Here is a 12061-nt window from a genome sequence, read left to right as displayed (position 1 = left end):
AAAACCTAGGTTTCAAAAACTATTGCAATGTGTATGTTGCTTTGATAAGTTTCATAGTCGCTCTGAAAATACCCGCCAGATGCATCCCTTGGTCGTCCTCCCAGCACTTTTTCTCTCTTCTACTCTACCTTTTATATCCTTGAGATTTAAGGCGATTAGAGCATTCCAGTAAAATAATAATAAAGCCAAGGAAAGGAAAATAAATGTAAACCAAGTTTATTTTGCTTTTTAAGTAGTGTTCTTAAAGCACTACAGCATGGTAAACAATGTAAATTAGTAGAAGTCATCTCAAAAGCCAGAGTTCTTCTTTAATGAGCTTGTTAAAAAGATGCAGCCTATGCTAACAGGATAAATATTTTAACCATTTCACTTCGAGTTAATGAAGGCTCACAAATGAGCAACACTCCTCATTGAGGAAAACAAAAAGCTGTTGTCGACAAAGCGACAGCACACACACAAAAACAAAAGAACTGTGTAAAAATAACTAACTGTACTGTGTTCCCATACTTTTTTCCAAGTTGCTTTACAATGGGATGATATGCACATGATCTTGCTGCAAACTTGTCATATGACTTGCAAATACTGGTTGCCTAGCCTAGCCATTAGCCCCAAAGCTGCTCATATGTGATGACGCAGCGCTCCTCCTCCTCCCCCTAACAATTATCTGATGGATTTACATATTATCCTTATCTCCTAGACTGCAGAGCAGGCTAGACAGAAAGTGATCCCTAATTTTTAAAAAAATCTCTGTTCTAACTGGAAAAATGTATAATTCTGCAATAGACTTTACAAGTTATATGTTTTGCCTCTTTTTTATCCTTAGCCACAAAATGGGCATGAAGTGTTTTCTTTTTTTAAAATGCCTTAATTTTCAACCTCATGCAAATCTAAATAAAGATGACCAAAACAAAAAGCTTAAACAATGGAAGGATATTTCACAGAAAATTTCTTATACAAAAACACATAAGAAAAAAAGGGCCACTAGGTGACATCTTAAATTTACAAATTGGCATCATTTTGGTCAAGAAATATCCAAGTCCTGTTTTCTTCTACAACTAAGCAGCTGCAGAGGAAGAAAACAGCGCAACTGGTTATTTTTTAATCACACATTTCCTCAGGAATTTCATGTGGATTAAGGATGCCAGGGACAGACATCTGTAGTTTGTGTTTCTCCTCCTGGGCCTGTCGAAGAGCCGTCTCTCTTTCCTCCAAGAATAAGTCAGATGTGTCTTCACCTGCAAATTCCTACAAAAAGGAAATAAAAAATGCTGTTACTACATTCTAAAACATAAAACATCCCAGAGCCTTGAGATCCATCTCACTTGCCAAGTTCTTGAACTGGATCACAATAATTTAGTTGTATGCGTTAAGTTAATTTTAAAAAGTAGATCCAAATTAGTACAATGCTCTTCTTTACTATCTTTAAATCCTGAATATAGCTTCCAGAGATTGCCTTTCTCCGGTTGGGGTGACTTAAAGCTCTGCTGAGAAGTTGTCTCCTTTTTCCTGCTTTTGCTCATAACAGAGCTAGTGCGCAGAGCTCTTTCTATATTGGCTTTCTTCTTATTTGGTCCAGCATTTTTCTACTTTCTTTCCTAAGGTTCACTCTTTTTCTTTCCTAACCTTTTATTCACAGATTCTACCTGTCTCAAACAACCCCCCCCCCCTTTTGCACTTCCTTTCTCTCTCTAATGGGACTAATAGGGAAAGCATTATGTGACCCAACACATCAACCTTTCAATTATTATTTGAGAACACAGAAATGCTGTACCACTCTAACAACCACCATGTCAGATTACACAGAGAAGTCACTGAAATCCACAAGTAAAGAAGTCACTGAAACCATGAAAATGAACAAAACCTGGCTACCAGTATTAAAAAACCTCTAAAATCAGGATAGTAAATAAAGAACAACACTCAAAAACAGGAATTCCAGACAAGAAACTAGCAGGGCCAGCTAATAATCTCCCAACAAAGGGTTCCCCCAGGCAGAAAGCAGCCGAGCTTTGAAGATGCAAGGCTATTCAATTCTAATCAAATGATCAACTACAACATTCACACTTGCCTCAAACAGACAAGAGTTCATTCTCCCATCCTGGATCTTCCACAGATATATAAACCCCACTTGCCTAGTTTCCAACAAACCTCAACGTCTGAGGATGCCTGCCATAGATGTGGGCAAAACATCAGGAGAGAATGATTCTGGAACATGGCCATACAGCCCGGAAAACTCACATCAACCCAATCTTTCAATTATTTCACTCAGATTAAATTTTCATATATTTATGACTGTTTTCCTTATGGTCATATCTTTTTGTTGTGTCAAAGTTTAGACTGTCACAATTAGCCCTGTGGCTTCTAATGTAGTAAAGCCCACGTTTTTACATTGCCACTGCATTCAGCTGAATAATCAATCCAAGCTTTCAAGGAAAGGGCGCCATACCATCTTTACAGAACTATACCATGCTAAGTATATTTAAACATACATTGTATGTGCCCTTCTCATTTGGAAGATTACTTCCAGGATGAACCCACAACTAAGACCAGCTCAGCAGTTCAGATATTGGTTACAATTACCAATATAGCAACAACTGTAGTCATGAGAGAACACTTTTGCTGTTGACAACCACATGCCTACCTACTGAACAATGAGAGACTATTCATGAGAGACCAAACAATAGGTCTTCTAACACAAAGCTATGGCTAAAATCCTTTTTACTATATGTGTAGCATAAAATTTCACCAGCATACCCAGACTGGAATGGCCAGATTGAGCCCTTGCGTAACCAGTTGCTAGGCAGTCAATCCAGTTGTGCATCCAGTGGTTAAGGACCACACCTACTGAACATCCCAGACAGCACGATCTGCATGACAAGGCTTCCACAACTCTGAATAGGATACCTTTTTGCACAACCTCTAAGCAAAAGCATCTGCTATAGAAATAGTAATTGTGCTAGAAGAAAGTTGAGAATCCCAGTCTAGTGCCATATCTGTTCAAAGAGGAAATCCCACATACCTTTATCTGCACTAGGAAGTCCCTAAGGTGTTCCTTGAAAGCAGGAATATCCTGATTTAAACTGAAGAGTCCTGTTACAAACAGTTTAACCTGTGCACTACAATGGGGAAAGGAAAAAAAAACCAACAAGAGCCAGTTAATACCAACAGAATTTACACAAAAATTATCCTTAAACTGTTAGAATCAACCATACTTACTCTTGCAGATGAGGAAATGCAGACTTAAGGAGATTAGCAACATACTCCTGAATAAACATTTGGTTGTTCACTGGATTTCCAGGATTTAGAGGAGTACTTATTTTTCCTTCTTCTACTAAGTTGAACATGTATGCAAGAATTGATGCATGCATCGTCAAACCTGATTGAAGTAAACAAAGGAGAAAAATATATTTAGAGCTCTGTGAGGAGTGGCTTAGGAAGCTAGGCATGTGTAGCTTGGAGAAAACCGAGAGGAGCAATATCTAAATACATGAAAGGACGTCATGTCAAGGAGGGAGGAAGTTCATTTTCTGCTGCTCTGGAGACACAATAGAGCAATGTATCCAAAATACTGTACAAGAATTTCATCTAAAAACATTATACCAGGAATAATCTCTTGACAGTAAGAGCTATTCGAGAGTGGAATATGCTGCCTCGGCATGTGAAGTCTCCTCTGGAGATTTTTGAACAGAGGCTGGATGGCCATCTGTGGGGAGTGTCTGATTGTGTCTTTCTGACTGACAGAGTGGGATTGATCTGGGTGGCCCTTGGGGTTTCTCTCAACTCTGTAAATCTATGAAGAAGCGCTTCTCTAACTTGCTATAGGCAAAGGTCCCCTAGCTTCCTCATCACGTTCTGCAACTCTTACCTGCAGTGTGAGACGTGTCCGTTACAACAGAGAAAATGTGCTGAAGAATGTCACAGAAGTAAGTCTGATAAAAACTCTGGGCAGCAGCTTCTTCTTGTGCAACATTTTGTAAAAGTGTATAAAGGATCTGAAGGCCTGGAGAAAAAGAGTACAAAGTGAAGCTAAACAAAGGTTTTACCTAATACCAGTAGTCATTATACATACAGTACATACAAAAAACCCCACTTCAGATTACCTGGTCTTGAAGTCTACGGTTTCATTTTCAAGTAAGAATAATCTAGAACATAATTACTGGAATAGAAGCTCTCAGGAGTGTTCACACAAACCCACCCTTCCTACCTCCTTCATGTAACAAAATAATTCTCCATAATTCTTAAGGGAACCTTTAAAAGTTATGTTTCAAATATGTATACAGAAACAACCTCAGTTCTTACCATACATCAAGGAAAACACTGACTGCATAGGGAAGGTGATGAAGAAACACAACCTACAAACTATCTACAGACCCACTAAGAAAATCTAACAAATGGTACGATCAGCAAAGAGCATTGAGGGATCCTCTCACCTCTGCACGGATACCAGGCAGCTGTGGACAAAACTACATAGGGCCACCAAATGCAGCATTGCCCAGACACGAATCAAGGAACATGAAAGACACTGCAGACTAACTCAACCAGAGAAGTCAGCCATAGCAGAGCACTTGATGAACCAACCTGGACACAGCATATTATCTGAGAACACATAAATGCTGGACCACTCTAACAACCGCTAGATCAGACTACTCAGAGAGCCATTGAAATCCACAAGCAGGTGGACATTTTTTTTAAAAAAAACTATAGAAATCAGGACAGTAAATAAAGAGCAATATTCAGAAGACAGGGGAAATCCGGACAGGAAGCAATCAGGTCCAGCTAACACCTTCCAACAAAGGATTTCCCTGGACAGGAAACATCCAGGCCTTGAAGTGGCAAGGCTATTCAATGTTAACCAAGATGGCCAATTGCAACATTCACACTTGCCTCAAACAGACAAGAGTTCTTTCTCTCACTCTGAATATTCTAGAGATAAATTCCACTTGCTTAGTTTCCAACAGACCTCACAATCTTTTGAGGATGTCTGTTATAGATGTTGGCGAGATGTCAGGAGAGAATGCTTCTGGAACATGGTCACAGAGCCCGGAAAACTCACAGCAACCCAACCTCCGTTCTGCTACAAATGTGATTCCAAATCTGAATTCATTTTGGTCAGAGGGGGGATACATGCCAAACTACATATGTACTGAAACATGCAGGATCAGAAAATCTGGACGATGTGTATTCACCTGTATCCGCAACGTTTCTCATTGTGTGCTTGAAAGCCCAAATGATAGAATCCAGTACTAGTTTGAACTGTGCAGGTGGAATGGCCAGGAATGCTGGGAAGCAATGAGAGTTTACAGCTTGAAGTAGCAAGAAAAAGTTTGTTCTGTGTTCAGGGTACTCTTCAAAGTCCTAACAGCAAGAAAGTGAAACAAATTACTCCTTTTTGTGCACAAATAGAAAAAAGAAAGCACAAGAACAATCTTTTTGAAAACGTAAACAGAAGAATCAAGTCTTCAACGTCACAGCTGTACTACAATAGGCATACACTTATGTTTAAAAGTCTTCAGTTTGTTTTAAAAATAGCACCAACAAAATGCAAATCATGATCTGGTTTACAGAGTACAAAACACTAGCAGTCTATAATCCTAGACAGCTGAAGGGCAAAGGAAAGGGCACAGGAAGTTTCTGCAGGATCGAGGAATGGACAGGAAGCCAGGGAAGGATTTAGATATTGGAGTCACAAGGTCAGATGATGAAGAGGTGAAAATAATTTTAGAGTAGATAGTAAGCCACACTATCAAAAACATTGGAGGGGGAGGAAGAGACTGAAGAATGAAAAATGGGACTTGGGGACTATATTTTGCCCTGGAGAATGTGGTGTTGACTACATTTTACTGAACCACTAGAAGTCTGCCTTTTATAGATCTCTTTCAATAGAGCTCTTCTCCTCAGAATGTGGAAATAGAATCAGTAGTCACCCCCTGCTAAGTCTTTTCATTAGCACTAGACTGATAAAAAGCCTCAAACATACTTTTATGAGTAAAATACTTTATTTTTATATCCCACCACCATCTCCCTGAAGGGACCCAGGGCGGCTCACAAGGGGATGAAGCCCAACAAAGCATAGGTTAAAAACACAATACATGAATTAAAACAATATAAACAGAATAAATATACAACAGCATAAAACACAGCAAATTACTTAAAGCCTGGCCGCAGGTAAAGCATACACGGAGGGTGACTAGTGCAGGACTTTAGGTGGGGATCGCGGGAAGTACAGGGATGATCAAGGAAAGGGCAAAGGAGCAATCTCATCATGACAACAGTAATGTTATAATTCGAAGGAGAAACAACAGAATGTGGTTCACCCTCAAGAAACCCTGAGGCATTGCTATGTTCCAGTGACTTGGATCTATGCAAGAGTACAAGGAATACCCAAGTTACAAAAAAGATTTGTTATTAAGCTGAATTTGTTTGTAAGTCAGAACAGGTACATTTTAATTGTAAGTCAAGCCAAAAATATACATCTATTTTAGCTCTGGATAGCTGTGGTATTTGTTTTGCTGTCTGTGCCCCTGTTCAGATTTCACCTCACTTTCTGTCCCTGTGATAATTGGATTTTGAAATATTTGGGTTCTTGTGGAAACAAGGATTGGTGAGCAAACTTCAATGGAGACACATTTTCTCCATAACCCTTTCAGGAACCAATTTCCCTTCCAAGGGGTAGATTTCTCTCACTTTCTGTTGTCTCACTCCCGTTCTTAACTGTGAGTCATTTATAAGTCAGGTGTTTGTAACTCAGGGACTGCCTGTATAGATGAAAGTGTTACATTACCTTGTTGATCATATTTAATGTGCATTCAAAGACAGCATCAAATATCTGAGGTATTTCAGCAGTAATGTGTCCCCCCAACTTGTTTACTATTATGGCCATTGTACTGAGTACTTCAGGCTCCCTGGCAGCTGGAACATTCCTCTGGTAATCAATAAGAACTGCATCCAGTAAAGGGGGAACAAAGTTTTCAGCTACCTGGAAAAAAGAAATACAGCCATGTTTTAATAGACAGTACATTCAAAAAAAGGTTTGTATGTGTATCTCAAATTTATTGAAGCTGCTGCATAATAAGAGTTCACTTACCATTTGAGGGTCATTGGATCTGCTCACCCAGCCAGAAATTAGTTTTAACGTTTCCCTTTTCACTGTTCTCATACTTCGAATCAGAGGTTGCTTTGTAACCATTTCACCTGGAAAAGTGAGGTGCCATTTATAATCTAGGAATACACTTTGTAAAATGGCATTTGTTAAAATATTCTAATCAGAGTTCCCAAAAGTTTGCAGAAAACGTTTATCGTGGAGCACCAAGAAATGTTTAGTGTTTAGTTCTATCTGTCTATGTTCTATGAATAGTAAGGTATATATAAAAACGTAAAAGTTTAAGTTTCCCTTGACATTAAGTCTACTCGTGTCAGATTCTGGGGGGTGGCGCTCATCTTCATTTCTAAGCCAAAGAGCCGGCATTGTCTGTAGACACCTACAAGGTCATGTGGTCGGCATGACTGCATGGAGCGCCATTACCTTCCCGCCGGACCGGTACCTATTGATCTACTCTCACATTTGCATGCTTTCAAACTGCTAGGTTGGCAGAGGCTGGGGCTAACAGCGGGAGCTCACTCTGCTCCCAAAATTCGAACCGCTGACCTTTTGGTCAGCAAGTTCAGCAGATGAGCAGTTTAACCCACTGCGCCACCGGAGGCTCCAAAGTATACATAGAATATATATATTAATAAAGGAAACAATAGTAACGAACAGCTGGAGACAATATTATTCATTATTTAAATCTACAAAATGATTTAACAACTAGTTAACATATTTGAAAAATGTTACAATGTTAACTCAAAGTTAATGAGAACGATGTGCCTGCTTCTTGCGGCAGAGTTTAGAGCAGGTTCCTGATATATTCCTTCTCGCAATGTCTTCTTTTAATCCTGGAGCAACTTCATTGTTATTGCTCCCCTGGCTTAACAAAGATCCAGCTCAGTTTTCTTCCAATCCTCCTCTCTCTCCTTTTCTCTGTGTTCTGCCTTTCAAACACAGTCACTCCCTGACTGTGTCGCTTGGCTTGCCGGCTCCTCGTCCCAGCTCCGCTCCTGTGATCTCTACTGGCAGTTTCTGAGCTCAGAGTTCTTGACTTTTCTGATTTTGTGCAGAAACCTGCTCCTGCCAACCAATCTGCTCCAACAGACAGGCCCAGAATAGCCGCCCATTGGATGCGCCACATGCCCAACAGCTTGTGTCACGGAGATGGGGAGAAGGGGGAAGCAGCATGGCGCCACTGCCACAAGCTGGCCAGTGTAGTAGTAGTAGTAGTAGTAGTAGTAATAATAATAATAATTTTATTTTTCTATCCCGCCACCATCTCCCCGGAGGGACTTGGGGCGGCTAACGTGGGGCCAGGCCCAAAACAAAAACATATACAGAGTTAAAAACATCAACAAAGCAAAACAAGTAGAATAAAACAGGTTAAAAACACAATAATACACTATGACACCATAGTAACAAAATAAAATGGTAAAGTATAAAACAACCATCACCACTAAAGGATAAAATGATGGAGTAGCAGGAGTAGAAAGATGAGAAGGGTAGTAGCATGGTACAGCCTGATGAAGAGCCCCTAATAATCATTCGCTGAACCCAAGGGCTGTATGGAGCACACATTGGAAACCCTTGCTCTAAGTACCCACACTATTTTTCAAAAAACAGCTTCTATCTCAAAAAATTAATTACCACGGAGGTCAGAACAACTGTCTAGCATTAGGGTCTAAAACCATCAAATTGACCTCCTTGGTCAGAGTTCCAAAGCCTCTACCCAACCAAATATGCTTTACCTATTGGTGGCGTACAAAATGATTAGTCAGGACTAATCATCTTTGTAACCAGGAAATCCTACTTATAATTCTGGAAAGCCGAAACTTAACTACACAGATTATTGAAGAATTTAAGTGCAAAATCTGTTTTGGGAATTACAATGCACCTCTCAACCTTAATCCTGTTACTGCAGTGAAGGACAGTGTTTCAGGATTATATATCTCGTCTGATACGAAACTCCCCTCCCAACCTGTGAAAGGTTTTGTCAGCACTGACAGTTAATCTATCCTTAAACCGAGGTCATCAGTCCTCAAACCATGAGTCATGGTGGTTAATGACAAACAAAGTTATCAATCAAGACAGTAATCCTTACCGTTTGCTTGAATGGCTGCAGAAATATTTTCACTTAGGCACTTGTAGACATTCAGCATATCCAGGTAGATTCTTCCCAGCTGAATTACAAAGGGATGCCCAACAGCTTTACATGCTCTCACATTCGTTTTTAGGATGCTTCCCAGTTGCTTAACTGTTTCAGAGTCCTTTAGAATATCAACGTTCTGTCGAATGCAAATGAGCCATGTTTACATATTTCTAGGCAAGCAAGGCAAACTTTCCAGAAATACTACATGAGTATTAACACGATGAGGGCTTTCTTCAATGCATGTAAATAAAACTATAGTACTGTTGTACATAAGCAATTGTTAAGTCCAAAAATAATGCTCAACTCCAAGGAGAGCAACTACATGATAAATTGAGGGAAAATATTTGTCCTTGGTGTCTAAACAATTAGATAACTAAGTAAGGGTTAATGAGCTAAGCCTCAAAAGGGGGAAAATAAAAATGAGATTCAGGCTTTCCTAAGGAAGTTTGTTCTGTTAGGTAGAAACGAACCAAATAGAAAGTTGAGTCCAGTTTGTACATGAAACGGAACATTCTTGATTTGAAAGACTAATTGCCTTTTAATATTCGAGTTACCAAGACATGTCTACTCTGTGGACAGAGCATGTCAAATACAAAACTGTAAAGAAAAAAAAATAAACACAACAAAATATTCACTGCTGGTCAAAATCTTCCTAGAACCACACATCTTAAAACAAAAATCAGTTTTTCCCTAAAACTACTGCCATGTTTCCAAGAACCATGTACTGTTTCCTTACTTTTGTGGCCTGTTGAATTATGCTGTCCCATACTTGATTAGGCAATAACATATATTTCTCTATCAAATGTTCTTGTACTGTCTGATCAGTCTGTGCACCAATCATGTATCCAACTGCTTCATAGAAAGTGTGCACCTATAATTGGAGAAAAAACATAGCAAAGTAGCTTCATATTCCAAGAAGCACGAGTATATTAATGTGCTTAGCTATAAATGCATCTCAAAGTCCCTTCTGTTCTCTTAAATAAATGCTCTTCTTTCAAATTACGATTAATTCATTGGCATTCCCTTTAAAGTTTAAGTCAAGTAAATGAAAGGTGGTCTTGTTCACCATACAGTAACAAATTCAAAATTATTACATACTACAGTGCTTTTGGATATGAAGCCATGATATCTGCACAATCATAAATAAATGGATATACATAAACCACCCAAGGTAGTAAATTCTTTCTTCAGAACACATTCAGAGAAAGACCATTCACATTACAATGCAGCAAATATGCCATTTATGTAGCCGACTGTGAATGAAAGGGATCTATATAGTTAGAGTGACATACCTGTTGTGGCTGAAGATCACAAATTATCGTATTAATATTGTTCAGGATTTCATCAATGAATGGCATGACCTCTCCCACCTGGACTTGAACAAAATGCCTGCGGCATTTCTGAGCTATTTTTATAAAAGTATCACAAGCCATATCTTGGACACCATCATGGGTTTCTAAAGAAAGGGTAGGAACAAAATTGTAGCTAAAATCACTTTATACTCTACATTCAGCAGTCAATTCTCAGTCTGGATAACACTGAGTCTCTTCACCTCATGTACAATGAAAGCTGTCTCTTTCCCTTATTTTTAAATGATACATTAATAGAATCTTACCAAACTCTGACAATACAGAGTTTCTCAAAGTTCTTTATGCTAAAAGATTTAGCTATTGAACTATTTGAAAATTTAGATCATAAGGAATACTTATTCACTAAAGATCAAAGGAAATGCTAGGGAAGTTACCATGCATAAACTCAAACAGTTTGTTGACAACAGTCTTCAGAAATTTCCAGTGGGCTCTTAAAAACCTTGGGTATTGGCCTACTATATACATTATATTGGATGCAATAATCGCTTTATTATCTTTTCCTCGTTTTTGTTCGCAGAGTCCTAGGAGGTCCTACAAAAGAGGAAAAAATACATTTGAGTTGTACAGTCGGGAAGTTCTATTTTTTTAGTGACGATAAGAGTTAGCAGTCCTTCATACCATTTCTGAAAACTAAAGGAGCATGCTCCTTCCGTTTTCAGAAATGCTGATTTATTCAATTAAAGAAGTCATAGAGGGTTCAAATCCTTTCATTCAAAGGCATGTAGGTTACTAGGCATTACTTTGTAAAACACATTTTCCAACTGCATACAGAATGCATACTTCTTTTGCTTTTGTTGGATTTATCATAACCATAGCTCCAGTGGCAAAAATAAATCCTTCCTTTAAATAGCTCTATCTGGAGCCTATCGTAACGACAGATTCACTAGATCACGTGTTTTTGAAAGACTTGATTACTAAATGCTTTCTTGACCACATTTACAAAATTTTACACCACCTTTATCAAAATCTTTGTTGTTTTTCTTTTCAATGCATAGTTATTACCTTTGAGGTTGCGTCCATTTCTCAAACTAAAGGAAAATACATGAAATCCTATCCATTTTCCAGAGGCCAAAGAACTGCTGGCAAGTCATAGCCACTTCTTTGTTGGAAGATCATGGCAAGGAGGACAGCAGTTTGCCTTTTCTCTCAGCTGAAGTAAGACAACTTTTATTTATTTATTTATTTATTATTCAAACTTATATGCCGCCACTCCCTTAGGGCTCGGGGCGGCTTACAAGAACAGGCTAAAATCTAACAATTTAAAAACATCTTAAAAACATCCTAAAAGCACCTTTTAAAAACCTTTGCTTCTCTCTGGAACAAAACACTATTTTCCATCTACTCTGGGCCTACAGATTTGGGAAAATGTACTGTCTGGCACCATCTATGGATTATATGGGTGTTATATTTTGTCTGACAGCAAAATATTTTAAAGTCACCTGGGATCCAGCAATGAGACAG

General features: G+C 38.8%; 1 protein-coding gene across 7 annotated transcripts in view; it reads right to left on the bottom strand.

Annotated features, from left to right (window-relative positions):
- Window positions 1-200: 200 nt before the first annotated feature.
- xpo1 (exportin 1) overlaps window positions 201-12061 on the bottom strand; it is a 42796-nt gene continuing 30935 nt past the window's right edge. For all 7 annotated transcript variants that reach the window (XM_062970089.1, XM_016997568.2, XM_062970093.1 and 4 more), the window contains 11 exons: window positions 10975-11131; window positions 10523-10686; window positions 9967-10101; window positions 9183-9366; window positions 7082-7188; window positions 6779-6973; window positions 5184-5352; window positions 3863-3997; window positions 3214-3373; window positions 3017-3113; window positions 201-1245 (listed from right to left, as the gene is read on the bottom strand). In XM_062970089.1, the coding sequence (XP_062826159.1) occupies window positions 1099-1245; window positions 3017-3113; window positions 3214-3373; window positions 3863-3997; window positions 5184-5352; window positions 6779-6973; window positions 7082-7188; window positions 9183-9366; window positions 9967-10101; window positions 10523-10686; window positions 10975-11131 (1650 nt within the window). In that variant the 3' untranslated portion in view covers window positions 201-1098. The remainder of the gene's footprint in view (window positions 1246-3016; window positions 3114-3213; window positions 3374-3862; window positions 3998-5183; window positions 5353-6778; window positions 6974-7081; window positions 7189-9182; window positions 9367-9966; window positions 10102-10522; window positions 10687-10974; window positions 11132-12061) is intronic.

Source organism: Anolis carolinensis, chromosome 1, assembly GCF_035594765.1.
Source record: "Anolis carolinensis isolate JA03-04 chromosome 1, rAnoCar3.1.pri, whole genome shotgun sequence".
In the NCBI taxonomy this organism is placed as follows: domain Eukaryota; kingdom Metazoa; phylum Chordata; class Lepidosauria; order Squamata; family Dactyloidae; genus Anolis; species Anolis carolinensis.
The sequence above is the reverse complement of the archived record's forward strand: the minus strand, read 5'-3'. Positions and strand labels throughout refer to the sequence as shown.